Here is a 20,249-nt window from a genome sequence, read left to right as displayed (position 1 = left end):
ATTACTAAATTGCACTTTCTGTGCGTTGTTCTGTTCTGGATTGCGTGATTTTTGATGTCAACGATAGACTTTTGTATCTCCAAACATCTGGACTGTGGAGTTTTTTCAGTCATTTTGAAATTTGAACCAAATTGAAGCATTTTTAATCTCATTTCAAAAAGCTTTAAAAGGAAAAACTTGATCTTTATTGCATTTCCAAAAAATTTCATTCAAAAGATTGGTAGGACAACTCTACCAATAGTATGAGGAAAATGTCCGTGTGTTTAACAGCTCAAATTCTCAAGGCTTCATGGTTTTTCATACCCCTCTTGTTAAATTTGAATTATGTTCTGGGTCAAGGTAGGCATTGATTTTTCTATAATTAGTCGTATTTATATTAATGACGTATGATTGCATAAAATAATTCCAAGTGTAGGAAAGCATATGGATAGAAAATAAACCAACATTACACAAGAAACTGTTCTGAACTGTGGTTTTTTTTTAATATCAGACGTTTTTATTTGATTTAATAATTCTTTGTAACAAGTACCTATGAATTCATATGTGTGTTATAATTTGTTCACATGTATATACAATTTTAATGTATTTTAACCGCCTTATTTTCGCACCATTTGAAAATTTTCAATTAAAGAGCAAGCTTAATCTTGAGCTTTCAGAAAAAACAGAGTTTATTACAGGGAAAAATGTAATGCTATTATTATCTCATTTATTTTTGTAAACATTATTTTGTAGTTGAGAATTTTAAAACTTGTTTTCCTGCAATACCAAACTTATTTTAGTAAATAACACCGAAAAGAAGATCTATATCTAATAAGTTATATTTCTTATGACAAAAAATCTTTCATATTTTTCCGGGGGATTAAATCCAAATCAATGATTTCCGGTTGTATCATGGGTATTCTTGCTTAATAGTGAACTCGCTGTGCGAGTAATTTTAATAATCAAAATTCTAACTGATTAAAATTAATATTTACTGGGAATATACGAGGCTATTGCTTTCAAATGTGTAACCGAAAATACTCATGCTATTCCATACATATGTAAATACTTGCTGATAAATACTTAAGAATTTCTTGTACCTCTTTTTCTAATGTCAAAATACCTTTTTAAAAAACCTGTATAACACTGAATAGTGTAACTCATTATCAAAGATATAATTTTCTAAAAAGTTTTATACCACTTTACATAATAAAATATCGTTTCATTTGCTCGTTTATTGTAAAATTCTTAGAACACCGGGTGATGACACAGTCGTGTGATGGCGACTGGGTCCGGTATGAGGACAGCTGTTACCGATATTATACGTCACAGATGGCATGGATCTACGCCTTCAAGACGTGCCAGTCAGACAATGGATTCCTTACAGACATTGAAAACGCAGACGAGCAAGCCTTTCTGCAAAGTAAAACATAAATTGTATTATAAATAAATACGGATGAGAAATGTAAAGATGTATAAATTAGAAAATATTTTTCATATTTCGAAAACAAAATATCTGGAATAAAATGAGTCGGACCAATTATGCATCATTTTTATACTGATATTTTTTATGTTTATTTGTAGATTTAACGAGCAGGGCAAAATTTTGGTTAAGCGCGTCAGATTCTGTGGGTGACTGGTTTAAATGGATGTGGTATGGCGGTATTCACCCCTGGGGATATACCAACTGGGACACCGGTCAGTAATTGTTTGTGACTATTTAACACAAGTGGCACGACTTTGTTAATGATTTAAGGTTAATCATTTAGTGTAACTTTTGTTGAAGCTGTAATTTTGAAAGAACAATGCGGTAATTGCTTACAATAGCCATCTTATAAATGCGCTGTATGAGAAAAGTTTATTCATTGGAGGTAAACAATATAGATTTATGAAATAAAATACAGATTAAAAAAAGAAATATTTGGATTGTTTTTAGTTTATGCGTCTATTGCGCAAGTATTTCTTCATTTCATGCCAAACATTGTTTACTCGTATATTTTTCTGTATATTTTGTATTTTTTTTAATAAAAATTTCAAAATAAATACTGGTTTACAGCGCAATTTGTTCTTTCCTTAAAGGTCATATGAAACGATTTTTAACACTATGATTTTCTTTCATGAATATAAAGCTTGGTATAAACAAATGTTAAAATATATGATGTAAGATTTTTTTGCCTTTGCATTACTGAGAAATAACCGTGGAAACTGAGCACCTGAAAAAATTCTTGCCCGCTTATCGTTCTTGATTTTGTGGATTTATGACGTCACAAAGACCCACCGATGTAAACAATGCATTAAAACTAGTGTAATTTTACAGTAGTTTATCGATTAAATTTTAGTAATTTTTGCATATATGAACGTGTCTTTCTTTTCAAATGAGATCATTAGATTTCGTAGTAGCCTACAGATGACTTTGTTTTAATTGGTCGTTATAAATGAATAAATCTAATATCAGCTTCTCACAAAAGTAAAATCATGATGAAGATCCCGTACTGGAGTGGAAATTTAACGAAAGAAATGCTCCAACATTTACAGCTGATTAATGAATTATCCTTATCCTTTTGAAATAGAAACACCATTTTCTTCTTAAAGGGAATTAAAGCATTAAATTGATTTGATTTATTTTGTCACATAAAAAAGTATATAAGGCAGGCCAATGAAAATGTTTGAGGCAATGTGTACAAAGTTTGTATTTAAGAGCTGCTATAAAATGCCGCAAAATTATTCTTAAATTTTATTTCGAAATAATATAAATTTCTGACTTATTGATATATACATGTAGCAATATCTTTAGAAAATACTTTATATACACGTGTATTAACGTTTTATTAAATTAGATCGCGGAAATATGGCATTTAAGGATTTAGAAATGTATCGGTAAAAAAAATCGGTTGTTTGATAAAAATAGTTGTGAACGGATGTGAAGATATTCAACAGATTTTATTAAGAACAAGCATCAATAATGATAAAAAAAAACGAAAGAAAACATTGCGGAAGAAAGTGAGATAAAAGGGATCTGTGAGTAAACACCGCACATACACGTTTTAAAATCAAAACACCGCACATTCAAGTACATGTTTCAAAAACAAAACATTTGAAGAAATTTCTCTTAGACTTAAAATAATTAAATGGTAACATATTTGTGAATTTGAAAGTGAAACAAACAAAATAATCGTGAAGCGAATGAGGCACAATGAGGCCTACAAGTTGTTTAGAAAAAAATCTTAATGAATTGCATGAACGTGCAAATGGGATAAAACGATCAGATTTATTTTTGAATTTGTCAATTTCATTAAAAAGATCAAAATAAAACATATAAATATGCTTATATTAAAATCATATTATACTTGCATGTGGATCTATGAAGAAAATTATTTATTCTCCCTGCAGTCTCGAAACTGAATATCATTATGTACACGCTATTACATGTAAATAAAAACGCACACGATTTCATTTCTTGAGAGAAAAAATACTGACGTGGTTGATTATTGTATAATTATACAAGTTTTTATATAAAATGGTATTTTTTTTCTTTTTAAATGCTGCAAAATGACATGGATATTGGTATTCATAACATAGCTTTATAAGGCGATTGGGTCTTACTGACGTCATAAGCAAGGGAGGTAAGCCGCGTAAGTCAATGTTCCTTTTCCCGATTAAGTAATTTTGATCGACTGTGGCGCTCACATTTTGCATAAAATATCCAAAAAACAATGTCAGTCTTATTAAATAGGCACTTATGAACTCATTCCCGTATATAACTCAATATGGTCAGGATATCGTTTCATATGACCTTTAATAATGTCGAATGTAAATTTATAATGAAATGAAAAAAGTATATAGAATTATTCTGATTGGCAAAAGACGGGAAAATGATAGCAATGACATGTTTGTATCTATTTAAAAGATATAAAAAATATCTATAGGAATATGTAATTAATTATCTAGTGAATACATCAGGTATCTTTTAGATTTTGAAATAAAGTAGACAGCGAACATCAAATGTGCGTTACAATTCTTAGAATATCCCGACTTAATCAAGATTTCTATCTAATGATATTAAAGTATGAATTATGAAACCTGTGCCTCCTTCGTATTTACTGCATCCGATTCCCCTGCATTTATCACTCATTCCCGACTATTGTTTCATGATTTGTTGAATGACATAACACCATATATACATGTACCGTAGTACAGTATATATATAGTAAGTATAAAAAATTTAACTGGGCACTTGTTATCATTTACGGATCCTTCATGTGGATGCATTAAAAGCTCATACGGCTCTTGTTTGAATGAATCAGTTATTGTTATAAACTGTCTTTTTACTATTAGCGTTCACCTTTTAAATTACATTTCAAAGCTTTGAACCTTAAGATTTAAATTATTCCAAAGTTTCTATTGCAATGTGATTATAAGTGAAATTTTGTGAATTAACTGATTCTTGAGCTGACTTATTTAAACAGGTCAACCTGATAACTCTGGGGGTAATGAGGACTGTGCTGTAGTCAAAGAAAACGGAAAATGGGACGATTTGGACTGTAGCTCGACTTTGCCATTTGTCTGTAAAAGAAAAGGTAAGTTGTGGGTACTATGGTAAGACAATCATGTACATAACACTGTGCCAGATAATTCTTATGATGCAAAGGTTGCGTTTTGCACCTGTCTAATGAGCAGTGTCCGCGAAATTCATTAATGCGCATTTGAAGTACATTGCTTTAAGAGTATTTTGGGTTTCTCGCCTGACAGGTGAGATATTTATTTAAGGAATTCATAAATTGAAAGAAAAACAATTTAAAATAAAAATTGTTAATTGGTACATATATTTTAGTTACGATATCTTTTTGCGATTCAACATGGAAAAAGAAAGATGGAGGATGCTTCAAAGTATTTCCTGATTTCAAGAACTGGCTAGACGCTCAAAGAACTTGTCAATCAAATTCAGCCACACTTGCTAATATCGATAGCATTTCTAAACAAAATTATGTGTTTGGTAAGATTTATTTTAAATCCCCGTTTGATTTCTAGTAAGAATATCAAAGGGCATTTTATCCCGGCATAACAATTCCTTTCAAGCCTACATTTTACACAGGTTTATTTCGTGTTTGGTTGATTTGGATTGGTGGGTTTTACTCACCGACGGAAGACGTTTGGGCATGGGCTGGAACGAACCTACCATGGGAATATCAGTATTGGGGCCCAGGTATTGTATGAGCATCATACCTTCGCTATTCTACAGATTTAGAAAAGCATAGGTGAATGTTAACAGGCCCTATAATGTTCATGTCTCTGTCTTTCTCTCCCCTGACGTTTTATTGTATGATTTCATATTGTCAAGGTCAGCCAAATAACGGTAGATTACAGAACTGCCTTGGGCTTGCTCCATCTACTGGATTCTGGGACGATGGAAAATGCGATGGCCACTACATACAATATATATGTGAAAGGAAGAGTAGGTGGTCTACTTTCATTTCCTACGGAAATAGAATTGAGGAATTGATTGGATTTTACAAGACATCAAATATTTCTTATAAAATAATAACTAATGCCATAATTGTCTAATAAGAATATGCTTTATCAGCATTAGAACTAAAAAGTGTGCTATTTTGTTTATACATATCATGGCTCATTTTATACTCTTGTAGCGTTTTATCTTACCGAAGATCCTGTTTTGACATTGGCAGTGGAGGCTTCTAGCAATGAAACGAGACTCATCTGTGCTTTTATTTTCAACATTTCGGACGTCGATTTCTCTGTGGAATGGTATCTGAATGATAAAGTTATTAAAGAAGACACACTTATTAATAAAACAGAGGGCTTATTACTGGAAAAAGATATTACATTGTTAAAGCAAGGAGATCAGGTACAGTCATGTCTCTTTACACAAATGCAGGCCTGAGGTACATGTTTAAGTTTTCCATTCAGATATTTAAAAAGTTCATCTATAAATAAGAAAGAAAAATTATACTTACGATAATATTTACTTGATTTACATCTAAAGATGAAGTGTGTTGTTACTCCGTGCATGCCAGGAAACTGCAGTATGAGAGGTTCTTCACGAGAAAGCAACGTTATATCTGCAAAGATTCAGGTATGGTAAAATGCATTGATCTGTATAAACAGTATATCTACATAATAATTGTCAGAGGATTTCATGGTAAATATTTTTCTGCACTATTTTCATTTTTATGCAAGTAAATTTTGCACGTTTTTGAAACACTCCATACGTTCAACTGTTTTGTTTATCTTTCTTATCCATAAAAATGCTAGTGTTCAGAAACTTCCCTATACTTTTTGATCCAACACCAGCCAAAAATGTCTTTTTTTTAAAATCTGGATTATATATAGAAATATATTTCTTTGCACCTCAAAAGTGTTGTTTTTTTTTAAATGCTAAAGGAATATTTCGATGTTCGTGAGAACGGGCGTCTAATAAAATATTAGATTTATCATGAAAACCGGTGGGTTTTTTTAAAAATCAGTTAAGATTTACGGGGCTACTTATCCCCTTCTATTTAGATTTCGTCAAACTGTCAAATTATCTCACCAGAAGGAAAACTCAGCAACCAAGTGTACTTTTGTACACAAACGAAATATTTAAGTAGCAAGAATGGTAACTTATTTAACTTTTGGAATCTATCAAGTTTTGAAATGATAAAGAAAATGACATATCAAGAAAAGAAGCTTCCTCTTTCCTGTTCCTTTCGCCAAAAGTTTCTTAAAGGAAGATGGAAATTTCCAATTCCGCATGACTTTGGGTTTTTTATTGGAATATATTAGCAATTGAAAAATTCAAGCAAAAATTCAGGAAATTGTCTCTTTAATTGAATGATATACCTTATTTTGTAATGTGATTTCGTGATGTATGAAATGTTTTAGCTAGCTTAAGTGAGCTTTTCTGATCACATTTTGTCTGTTATCCGTCTGTAAATTTTTCACATTTTCAACATCTTCTCCAGAAAAACTGGACCAGTTTCCTTTTAAAAGGGGGGATAATTATTGAAATTTTGAAAGAATTTTTCAAAAATATTCTTCTCAGAAAATGATCAGCCAGGAAACCATGATCCTTGAGGGTAGGGTGGGGCACACTGGGGTAGATTTTTTACATAGGAATATACATGTATAGAGTACAAGGAAATATTTAAAATCATCTTCTCAGAAACCAATCAGCCACGAAAGCTGAAACTTATGTGAAATCATTTTTAGGTATTGTAGATTCAAAGTAAAGAAAATAATGATCCCCAGGGGTAGGGTGGGGCCACAAGGGAGTCGAATTTTTACAAGGGTATATATAGATAAAAGTCTTCTTCTAAGAAGCGTGTAAGGAAGAATCCTCAGATAGGGTAGATTCAAGTTTGTCAAAATCATGATCCCCATGGCTAGGATGGGGTCCCAACTTGGGAGGGACAAATCTTTAAATAGGAATATAAAGAGAGACATCTTTAAAAGTCTTCTTCTAATAAAACCAATTGCATAGAAAAGCTGTAACTTTAGTGAAAGCAACTTCATGTAGTATAAATTCAAATTCGTTAAAATCAAAATCTTGATAAGCAGGGTGGGGCCATATTGGGGATCCAATTTTACCAAAGAAAACATTTTAATTTAAAAAAAAAACCTTGAATGTCATCATATATTTTATTTCTTAAATGCAAGCATTTTGACACATTGCTTATTCTTTGAAATTGTTCAGACTCTGACCGCTAGACGATTCGTAGGCCTTACAAGGGGTTTAAAGTTTGATGTACGTTTATATCCCATATATAAACAATTGTTTGGGATATTTTTAAGAACTGCAATGCTCAACATGTGATATGACTATGAAATCATCCTGTTAAACAGGGGCTTGATTTTAAACAAAAGAATGACCAGATTTTTATTTATATAGAGGATCTACATGTATTATACCACATTGTCCAAATATTTAAATTTCGTATTATGACTCCCTTAAACTGAACTTAGCATGCCTATTGTTGCTCAGTTGAGCGATATGGCCCATGGGCCTCTTGTTAACTTCTTGGTAGGTTGAAAGCGGAGCTCAGATCACATTGGCTGAGAGTTTAGGCCCCGCCCTTATTAATATCACCAGCACTGTCCCCCCACACCTGTTCTGTGAACAAAGTCACCGAGATAGCCCTGAATTATGTAACCCACATGTGTCTATTCAATTAGTGAGAGGTAAGTTTTATTTTTTTATGAACCTAATTCTTTATATTTCTAATTAAACGCAAAGAAATGATATCCGCGAAAAACGGAGGGAAATATCTCTTTCTAATTTAAAATTTAACCCTTATTTTCTGAGAGTTGAGAACTATAACAAAATTAAGATAATTACTGAATTACTACGATACATTTCAGGATGGGAAAGAACATGTATTCGTTCGCATGTGCCCATTAGTCAAGCTGTATTCGGTACATACGTTCCACATTCCAAACCATGTACATATAAGATGACATGGTCATCTGAAGTGTTAATACCAGTGAAGGCAACACTGGACGGCATTGTTGACAGAAACCAATACAGAAACATCCGGGTTCTTTTTACCGCTTCCAACGTCACAAAGCTCATATCTACTGTACAGGTGAGATTAAGTTTAGCGGATAGTGTTGACAGTGGGACACATTCAAATCAACAAATCAATCGTTCATTTGTGATTTCAAAAATTGCTTTATTCTTTATAACGATGGTTCGGTTGCAAAAGTTTTTAGTAATGCAATTACCAACAGTCCAACTTTTGCTCATACATGTTTATAATTTACGTAGTTTATTTCTAGATGAATCATAAAACTTTTATTCTCCTCAGTTTTTAGTGATGAGTATGCAAACACATTTGATATCATCTTATATCTCTTAGTGATCTTTCCTGGTGAATTTAATCCTTTAAAAACAAAAATTATAATTAAATTTAGGGCACATCTAACTTATATTCAAATGTCTCTAAGACAAATTTTAGAACACTGTATATAGCAGATATTGAATCACAAAATAATTTCTAGCATTTTATTTTCAGATAACCTGAAATTAAATTCTATACTTTATCATCTGATATCTGCTCTCTTTCATTTTTTTCTCCATATTTGAATCCTATACTTTTTTCATATGCGTATATCATTTTGCAATTTCGTATAGTTTTATAATGGTTTATTTCTATCTAAATTGATAAAAATAGCATTTGTTTCGTAAGCTTCTATCTGTATTGATGATATGATTTTTCTTGTTTATGCTAGTATTATAGTTTACGATATGTGTATTGCATGCAGTTTTTTTATTAAATTAATTTTTTTTTTTGGATTGAACAAATTAAATCTATTGTTATAAAAACCTGAAATAAATTCAAATATTTCATTCAGATATTTTACAATAATAGTACATGTATATACTATATTTTACAATAAAAGAAAATTTATAAAACACAAAAGAATATTATACCATGCAAATGACGAATGATAATGCTATGAAAATAATACAATGAAAATAAAATCCATACATTAAAAATAGAAATGATACATAACAAATTGAAATTATATGGTATAGCATTACGATATTATATAGACATACGAATGACATGCATTTAATAGAGTACATGAATTTGATGATCCCAGTATATAGAGAATAATTGTTATGTGTTAATCACTTAAATATACGTTAGATGACTATAGTGGATGAAGATAGGATAGCAACATGTTCATCTATAAATGACCCTCACATGACAACATTTGATAAAAGGTAAAAAATAGAAAAGATTATATGATTATATTTTTCATCTCATATTTTCATTTAAATTTCTAACCTATACCGTTTATAATTCATTTTTTGAAAGTATTATATTTGCAAATTTAAAGTTTACTGAGCTTTGTTCGACTATTTTATTCTTGCAGTTATTATGACAACTATTTGGAAGGCGAATTTGTATTGTACAGGCACAAGAGCTTGCCTTATGAGGTACATGATTTATGCCTTATACATATTAGGATACAACTGTTAATCTACAATTTAAGCTCACATTTACTTTAACATTTAATCTTTGGTTTTAGTTTGATTAACAGAATCTCGAATAAAATAAGACACCTTATATATGTAAATTTGTATTTTGTTCTACGTGTATACAAAACATCAAAATATCATAAGTCTAACTATGATTAAGAAAGATTGAAAGTGTAAAAGATGATAATAGATCCATAGTAATGATATTGACATGTGTACGTCAACTGATTTACTTCTGTTGAAATGTTTTAGCTTAGTTTAAAAGATGATCGACTGTTGATAGACAAACTTCGAAAGCATCAATTTCTCACATTCCAAAGCAGGTGTAATTGAATGTGCTCAACGTTTGTAATATCTACTTTAGTTCTTTCCTGATAAATATTGTTCGAATTCAATAACTTACAGGAGAAGGTTCAGGGTAGGAAATAAATAAGCTTTGTATTTTCTGAGAGCATAATAATTTTCTATGTTTGAGTTTGAAATTTCTCCTAATTACCTTAGTTTTTAGGAGATCTTAATATCATATGTGCTATATTCTTCAAGTATTTTGTTTGTTTTTTTTTTTTTTTTTTGGTTTTGGTGTTTAGGTCCGAGTCTTCTACCGTAGATGTAATACAGTGGCTGCCTGTAACTGTGCTGTTGCGGTTAAGTCTGGGGATGACGTCATACTACTCGATGTCTGTGGTCCTTCAGTTAAAGCAACTACAAGAAAACCTGTTTTCACGATAAAAATGTATTTGAATGGAGAACTTACTCCGGGAACTGAGGTTATTTCACATGGAGGAGGAAAAACATACGAGGTTCGAACATAAAAAGTTTCCGAATACGATTAAATTTTAGGGGAAAAAACGACAAATGAAAATGTTTAACGCGTAAATACACAGTTCATACACATTTCATTTGACCAGGTTGTACTTCCGACCGGAGCAAGGATTTTTGTTATGACCGGACAGATTATCAGTAATAGACAATTTCTAAATGTTAAAATGGTGGCATCAACAGTTGATTTCAATCAAACAGAGGGTAAGATTGAATAAATTTTAAAGGAAAAAACATTTTATTTATTTTTCAATTGTTATTATTTTTTTAATTCTAACTAATCAATATTTATTGTATTATGAAATTGTAAATTTTTATTGTGCTTATTATTTTAACAAAATATAGCATATATCATCCTCACATATTTAGTTTAAATCCGAATGTCGGAAAACTCATAGTGAAAATGTGAAAAACTTTATGTATTGTTTATTATGATGATCAATTGTTTGTAAAATAGACAAGAGCGATATCACCTCACCAAAACAAGTAAATCAGTACTACGAGATATAGTACCAAAAATACAATAGATAATCATATAAATATATGATGATCAACATTCATTCAAATGAATTGATTCTGAATAGTTTTCATCGTACTTATTTTCTTATGGGGAAATTTTGGAAAACCAACCCAAGTTGGTATATTCCCTATAGATATTGAATTCTAGCATGGATTTCACTTCTAAATTACAGAAAAGAGTTTAGTTTTGAGAAAAGGTAATCTTTTATGAATTAATCGCTGTTCATAAAAAAGTTCCATTTGAATTTGAACTCGAGTCTTCCGACCAAACCTATATATGCTTTGTGCTAGCTAGAGCATTAGATCACATTTGCAAAGGATTAAAATCGTCGTGTTCTTGCATACTGTTAAAAAAGTAAAAATTAGGGATGTGGAGGACCCTTACCATACAGGTTGCATACCATTCCAGCTTGAGCAAAATCATCATATGTAACACTTCTCAATTTTGCAAAATAATACCATGTACCATGCTACCTAACTTATTGATAAAATGCAAATCTTACGAATATTAAAACATTTTGGATTTTATTTATAACATTGATTCATTTACATTGAAACATCTCTAAAACCAACTATTTTATATGTAACCGTCGCTAGTAACGGTATGCATCAATAAATCTTAGGTGTTTGTTGGAGAATTTCTTATTTAAAAAACACATTTTTAGGACTTTGTGGGACATTTGATGGAGACAAAAATAACGATCTGATGAAAAGGGATGGCTCGTTGTATACAGGAGGAGTTAAACATCCTAACGAGTTTTCCTTGACATGGAGGTATGAATGAAAAGTTAGTCAGTAAATGTAGGTTGTTACTCATTTCAACATAAAAGTAAAAGTAGGTTATTATTCTGTTTTAATCAAGTGATAAAACAAGGTGTGCTTTCAACTTGTGCTTATTTGAACATAAGATTTATTGGATCCATAAATATGTTCTTCTTTAGGGTTTCCCTTGAAGAATCGCTATTCAAGGGCGACTGCAGGTCCTCCAACTCTGGTATGGTTGAAAAGAGACATTACTGTGATTGTTTGGAGGGAGAAACCGCCATATGTCAAGAAAGGGTGGATGTAATGACCTGTGCAGAAATCGAGAAAAGGAGAGGCCTTCTGAACGGACAAAAGGGTCCGACTAATATTTAACTACGCTTTGATATCAACTTCAAACTTTACAAGCTGAAGCACTAATTTTGACAGTTTATAAACAAACATCTGAAAGTTACACTCCAAAATTGTAAAAAAAAAAAAAAAAAGTATTCGTTTTATCAACTTTGCATTCTTTCTAAAGATAGTAAGCTTACGTTGTTTCTGAATGATTTTGTATTGTAGGAGTGAAACTTATCACACAGGACTTGATGAACGATGCGGAGACCCCTCCTATACGCTGTGGGTCCACAAGGAACGAATCGTTTGAATACGATCCACAGTATAGGCAACCGGTATGGAGATTCTATCAAATGAATAATTTTAGTTTATTGTGGAACTTCTGTGTGCTCTTTTACGAAATTATACGATGCACGTAAGAGAATAAAAAGATTCAGCCTTCTGACTTTAACAATTTTCATACTGAGTAAGCAATAAAATCGTCGGCAATTATGTTGTAGAAATAATTATATCAGCACTAGTAAACAATTAAAATAAAGTAAACAGAGTTCCATCAAGTTAATGTTTGCTTGAAATTCCGGTTTGGCTTTTTTTTTATTTAGGCTGTACAAGCATCTTTTAATCTATTTTTTTTTTTACAAGTGAACCAAGGCTTATGAAATATGTGTCGAGCACAATACTGCAGTAAAGTCATGATAATGATCATCTTTATAAATTATGTATTACATTCTACTCTAAAAAAATATGTTCTGTTAAGCTACAATATAAATATATGAAATTTGAATTTTAGGTACATGTATTAAGAGAAAATTTTACTTTAACACGTGTATATAGATTCCAGAATGGCCTACTGCAAGTAATATCACCGAACCCATAGCACGAAATTTCTGTAAACATTTCCTAGAAAACGACAAAGCAGGAGCTTTATGCGTGAATGTCTCTGGAATTGATATTGATCCCATACTGCAAGGCTGTATAAGTGACATCCAGGTAAGGATATTTTTCAAATCTTCAACCTTGTAGCATCTTTTACATTACATTTAAAATCAATATTTCACAAATATATAATTCTTAAAAAGAAGATTAGTTATAATTAGGACAATAAGGGTTAATGATTGTTATTAAGCAGACATACTGGTAATTTAATAATCATACATTATTCTTTCATATTTCTTATTCTTTCTTAATAGCTTACGGACAGTACTGATTGGGCAAAGGAGAGTCTTGACAATTTGCTACGTGAATGTATAACTATCATAGAGACAGATGATTGGAGCAATGTAACGAGACCTGATGTATTAGATATTATATGTCCAAACAATTGTTGGGGGAATGGGAACTGTTCTGATGGTAAATATGTGAAAAATACCAATACACTTTTTTTTAGATAAAAAAAACAAGCAAAAATGATTGATAATACAGTTTCTCTCTTTTTGACTTTTTTTTTCAAACAATAATTGTATTGCTTAAGTTTTTAATATTTAACTTTTAACAGGACTTTGTCAGTGCTTCCATCCTTGGATTGGAGACGATTGCTCCGTCAACAAAACTGTGCCACCAGAGCTTCATCAAGTTGGCGATGGGGAGCCGTGTGACTCTGTTTGTTCAGAGTGTCTCTCTGTCAGATTATACGGCGAGAACTTTGCTGATCTTGAAAATCTTACATGTCACTATAGAATATTAAATGTATGAATTATTTACATTTGCTAATCCAACTTACAGCATAAATCTATTGATAAAATAACCTTTTTGTTTTGTAATACCATATATACGTTAATGTTTTCCAATTAATCAGATGAATTGTTTTATTTGAAGTTTTGATATTGAAAGCAAAATTTTGTTGTTTTTTAGTTATCATTGGAACCAATATCAGATGTAAAATCAATAAAGGCAGAGTACTTCAACAGTCATATGGTTAAATGCACTCTTCAAGAGGTAGCATTTTATGAAATTGCAGTCAGCAATGACGGAGAGATCATGAGTGATTACATACAATACATTGTTTTCAGCAGCCATTGTCACCGTTGCAATAGCTCTTGGTGTACAAAAAGGGTATGAACGAGTATGCATTTTTTTTTTATTTCTGTCTCCGAAAGAAACATAATTTTACTAATGATGACATAGTATGATATTTGTCAACTTCAGTTGTGTGCTACTTTGTAATTCTATATTCCATCAGAATGATGTTTGCAAAATAAATGATGAATGTCAAGAGCATGGCTTTGTGAATCCAACGAATACGTTGGAAGTTTGCAACGTAACTCTTTCCAAATTCCAGTGGACTAGATTAAATGGTAAGTCATCGGATATGCATACAGAATTTTACAAGCTTTAAATACTGTAATAGACAATAAATATGATTAAACTGGACTATGATTAATTTTTGTATATATGAATTCAGTTTCACACTTTATGTTTGCTTTCACATTGTTCTCATTCAATTATGAACAAAATGATTTGTAACTAGAATGCATTAGAACATATCACATTAATACTGAGCAAATTATTTTATGACGCAAGTACTGCCACTTATGCTAAAATTAACATACATTTCAGTTGAAAATATCCCCATGAAAAGTTACACTTTTCAAGATGTATCTGGCCAGTTTGTCATCACGAGGGAATCGAGGCTCTATGTAGGAGGAACAGGTTTACCAACATTAACAGAGTCATTGAACAGGAAGGCTCTCGTATTAAATGGTTATCAGTATCTCTCACTAGGAGGTTTATTAGATACTAGTTCCTGTTTTCATGACGTGGAGGGGAGTCCTTTTGGTATAACTATCACTCTCGTCGTCAAGTTGTCGAGAAGCGCTAGCACCTGCTTTGTTTTCAGTTCCGGTGGAGAGAAAGTTTCTCATTACGGGTACGCTATGTGGCTCGAGAATGACAGTCTATATGCCAAGGCTAGTAATAGTAGGCACGAATGGGTCGTTTCTACTTCCAGCGTGAAGATGGAGGAATTTATTCACATACAGATGATGTGGAGTCTGCAAAGTGGTTTACAACTAACTATAAATTCCAACACGATGACATCAAGCAAAAATTGTATTTCAAGACCAGAATCAAATTACACACCTCTTAAAGAATTTGTAATTGGAGGTTCTTCAAAAAAGGACCAAAACTGTAAATTATCTATAGAACGTCTAGCTTTTGTGTGTGCCTCTGGAGACCTTATCAACACAACCAACAGTACAGATTTGCCTGTCACTGGTAAGAGATAATTTGTGAATAAAAATACCAATTCTTTGGAACTTTTCAAAAACCATTTTTTGGTTTGAGATGTTTTTCATTTTTCAAGTTTCAATTCATTTTATGACAAATAATGGTGGTCAGTTCAAAATATATTTCAGACTTCATTAAATATTACCTTAAATAATTACGTTAAAAATAAAAGATGTATATGTCTGAATATATATGGCTGCTTTTATTTCTCAGAACGGACAACTACGGTTGGCATACTTACTGGTAAGCCATGCGAACAGTCGACTTCGTCAGCAACAACGTTAGAAGCTGCTGTCATCTCAACATCTGTACTCTCAGGAGTTTTATTTTGTACAGTTTGTTGCGTATTTTTATTTTTCGGGTACGTAAAGAGAAAGGAAAATTGTTTTATAAAACGGAATATATGAAGAATATACAAGTATATACATGTATATCAAACTGTTTAAGATTTCAAAGATCTAAATTGACTATTGTTGTGGGTTTGCTTTAGATGCAAACAGCGTCGGAAAAAGAAACAATACATTCATATTGTGTCACCTGATCAAAGTAAAACTGACCAAACAGCAAATGCGAAGAGGGCTGCACTTAATTCAGTATTCGCGGACGATACCGGAACCTCAGCTTACAGGCATCATTGGACAGGCGAGACTCCTTTATGGAGAGTACACAGGTACATGTTACATGTAGAAAAAATATAAACATATATATTGTTTGATCTAATCGCAAATTACATTTTAAAACTCAGGGAAAACAAGTCCATTTAAATGCAATTAAATATATGATATACACAATTATTTCTTGCAGTCAAAATTACCCAAAATATAATTCAAATTTTAAAAAGATCCCGGCTATGATATACGTAATTTACATGTTGTGAACAATCGTAGCTTTAAGCATCTAATCTTCACTGTAGGTACGCAGAGCATGATAGAATAAGGATCAATACGAAAAATAACGGTATGACAAATTCAAACATTATGGGAGCCCATGAAGCAGAAACTAGAGTTCCTGTTGAAACGAGATACGGCAATGCTGTTTATGGGTTTTCCAGAGAGCCAAGCACAGGTCCGTATACTCGTACAACCAATGAAATTAATACACGTCACGTAGAAAGCACAAGGTGCATCCTTCAGTCCGGGATTTCATCGACAGGCGAAAATGGACACGTACCAACTTTCTATCAAAGACGACCTGATGATCAGGTGCTCTGGATTCAAAGTCCAAGAATGAAGAATGAGTTAGATGTGAGCACAACCTTAAAGAGGGAACGCCATGAACAGATAGAAGATAGTTCACGTGTTAGAAGTTTTAGTGAATCAAATACTTTGACAAGTGGTAACCAATTATTTCCTGATAATACTACAAAGAAAAGTAGAATAGAAAATCAAAATCAAAACCGAATGGTGAAAACTGTAAAAACCATCCTATCCAGAGAAGATACTAGTAGTTCAAAAGAGAAAAGCCATGTTTGCACAAACTGCAAGGGTCATTATGAATTTCATAAAGATACCAGTATGCTTGACGGCGCTGTCTTTAGAAAGACTAATGGCTTTAAAGACAGCAGTTGTCAAACAGAATCTTATTCCGAACCCTCTGGAAAAACTCAAAGTTATATTGCCCATGCCCATAACGACCAATTCAGCAATAAAAACCAAAGTGAGAATAGAAATTATACTGAGTCACGTTATTTGTACGCCATTAGCTCTCGTCAACCTTGGCCAGATTTTCCAGAAACAAAATTAGGTCGACAAGACATGTTAAACCTTGTTTCGGATAAAAATAAGGAAATTAAACATGGCAGCATGGCTTGTTCCATTGCTGAAGAAAAACAATCAAGTCAATCAAAAAAGTTTGATGTTTCAAAAGAGGAAATCATGGAAAGCAGGGATCAGGCCGAGTGCAGCAATCAATCACAGGTTTTAGATAGCAAGGTTTATTTATCTAAAGAAGCATTGCAGGAGGGAAAACAGGGCCCGGAAATACAAGTAGAAACCATGTGGATGCCAAGCGAAACTGAAGAGGATAGCATAAGTTTATTGTCTTGTGGAACAGAGATTGAAATGGGGGGAATAATGAAGGATGCAGAAATGCAGAGAAAAGATGGTATTGATAAATCATATGAAATTAGGACGGAATGGATTCCAGAAATGACCAGTCGAACACAAGCCACGTTTTATTGTGCATCATGCAATGCAAGTTCTGAAATTTTGAATTTTGATGAAATGCAAAATGAAACCGCTCGATTTCAGCCGGACTCGTCTACGTTTGCTTGGAAAAGCGCATCAAACACCCAACTTAGCAAAGTAAAACTGCAGGAAAAATCTACAGATGAACTTTTTGAGATGAAACTTGACAAGGAAGTCGTTCCACGAAGTGACATGCATGTACTGGAAAGAGATATGTTTTTAACAGATTCCCAAAAATATCTTGCAACTCATAGCAAAATTGACAATGGAAAACAAGTAAACCGCAAATATGCAACAGATAAAAAGTCGGAAAGTAGAGAAAATGAAAGTCAATTTCTTGAAGCCAGATTGCTTAATATGCATTTAGGTATAAAAGAAGAAATGTATTCATCTGTTCACATTTTAAATGGACATCAGGTTGATCGAAAAAATAAGAAATCATGTAATCATTGTCCTAAAAATTTGGATCCGGAGTCTTCCTTGCAAACACATTTGTCTATGGGCTTAGGAAAAGCCAAATTGGGGACGCAAACTGGTGAAGTGAAAATCAAAGAGCAACATAAAATACAAGCACACCCCCAAAGCATCCAGATGGTTGGCCATGTTGCTTCAAAAATGCATGAAAACAACCAAGAAAAATATAGGCGCTTTCAATTGTTAAAGAAAACAGATGACAGCGATGTATTCATTAAACATCCTTATGAACAAATAAAAGACTTTGCTGTTGGTTTTAAGAAACAAGAAACGCTCCCAGAGGATTCTTCACATGAAGAAAATGATGGTTATTATCAGTCCGGGGAAACCATGTTCAAGTATGATTAAAAATGAATGTTAAATTTTGACATCAAAAATATCCTGAACACTTCTTGTGGGATTTATTACATAAATCGTTATCTTACTTTAATACAGAACAACTGCAGAAGAATCCAAAGAATCCGTCTTGAAGGACCATCATTCTGAATCTATCGTAGAGGGGTCGCTGCAGAAAACAGGATCAGTCCATACAAGTTACAATAGGACATCCTCGATGTCTAAAATAGATGTCCCTGGAAATGAATGGACCAGGCACGTTTACAGATTTTGATCTTATAAAGCTCAATATTGTAGCCGAAATAACTGATAAAATTCAATAACGTGAAAAATATATCTATCTAAATTTTAACATCATTATCCTGCAAGTTGAGATAAAATTGCAAGGCTTAAACACAAAATATCTCGTAAAATTGTTTCCACTTTTTAGTTTACTTAACAACAATTAACGAGCAAATGTTACTTTTCTTTCACATAAGTTTATTGAAATGAAATTAACCGTTGTCAAAGTACATGTATATTTCCTGTATTCATTTCGTTCTTATAGGGAACCCGCGAACACATCAAACACAACAGACAGAGGAAATCACATCTACACAACATACCCGGCATGGAAAGTCGACATTAACGCTGACAAATAATCCACTATTACTTGCAAGCAAATTTTATAAACTTTTGTGTATCGACTGGGTTAAAGTATTTGAGTAATGCAGGCATGTTTTATTTCATTTCTTATTTTTGTTTTTATTATTTCCTCATGGGGGGGGGGGGGGAGAGTTTTGACAATTTTAGAAAATCTTCTTCTTATTTTTGTCCCTCTTATTGAATGATAATTAGTACTGCGATGATTTTTATCACATCGCTTCGCTAAAAAGGTATGCTGTGCCATATTGTTGTCAATGTTTGATTATTAGTATTTTGTAATATCTTTATGAAATCACAAAAGATTTGGAATGTAAAAAGACTATATAATTTTGTATTGTGTTTAATCATTATAATTGCGTGATTTGTTTTGAACGAAACCTTTTGTTGGTTTTCAAATTATTTTTCTTTTTTTAAGTCATCAGTCAAAACTCATTTTACCTTAATGACCAAAGACTTTTAAAAACTAATGTTTTACTAACGTAGAAAAATTAAAACTTTATTAAGATATTATTGTTTTTAACTACTTAACATGGCGTGTAGAAGTGTTCATGCAGTAAATAACCGTTTCATTAGAGGAATGTTAAACCTTTTTAAGCTCACCGAGCTGAAAGCTCAAGTGAGCTATTCTGATCACATTTTGTCTGTCGTCCGTCTGTCTGTCTGTCTGTCCGTCCGTCTGTCCGTCTGTCTGTAAACTTTTCACATTTTCAACATCTTCTCAAGAACCACTGGGCCAATTTCAACCAAACTTGGCACAAAGCATCCTTAGCCTAAGGGGATTTAAATTTGTGAAAATTAAGGATCACGCCCTTTTGAAAAGGGAGATAATTAGGAATTTATGAAAATTTTCGAGAAATTTTCAAAAATCTTCTTCTCATGAACCATAAGACCAGGAAAGCTGAAACTTGTGTGGAAGCATCATCAGGTAGTGTAGATTCTAATTTGTGAAAATCATGACCCCCGGGGGTAGGGTGGGGCCACAATGG

General features: G+C 32.4%; 1 protein-coding gene across 1 annotated transcript; it reads left to right on the top strand.

Annotated features, from left to right (window-relative positions):
• The first annotated feature begins 242 nt into the window (after positions 1–242).
• Positions 243–19,368, top strand: LOC128180282 (uncharacterized). Its single transcript, XM_052848258.1, has 29 exons — positions 243–339; positions 1,232–1,402; positions 1,564–1,677; positions 4,446–4,556; positions 4,811–4,972; positions 5,072–5,182; positions 5,318–5,431; positions 5,625–5,842; positions 5,981–6,070; positions 8,001–8,154; positions 8,335–8,558; positions 9,627–9,703; positions 9,856–9,919; positions 10,549–10,761; positions 10,870–10,984; positions 11,965–12,073; positions 12,241–12,419; positions 12,623–12,732; positions 13,232–13,387; positions 13,588–13,747; positions 13,893–14,083; positions 14,249–14,449; positions 14,577–14,691; positions 14,954–15,610; positions 15,836–15,983; positions 16,113–16,292; positions 16,536–18,620; positions 18,718–18,873; positions 19,166–19,368. Exons 1-29 carry the CDS (start codon positions 243–245, stop codon positions 19,257–19,259), a joined length of 6,576 nt encoding a protein of 2,191 aa, XP_052704218.1. The 3' UTR covers positions 19,260–19,368.
• Positions 19,369–20,249: the final 881 nt, after the last annotated feature.

The sequence above is a fragment of the Crassostrea angulata genome, chromosome 4 (genome assembly GCF_025612915.1).
Source record: "Crassostrea angulata isolate pt1a10 chromosome 4, ASM2561291v2, whole genome shotgun sequence".
Classification (NCBI taxonomy): Eukaryota; Metazoa; Mollusca; class Bivalvia; order Ostreida; family Ostreidae; genus Magallana; species Magallana angulata.
The sequence above is the reverse complement of the archived record's forward strand: the minus strand, read 5'-3'. Positions and strand labels throughout refer to the sequence as shown.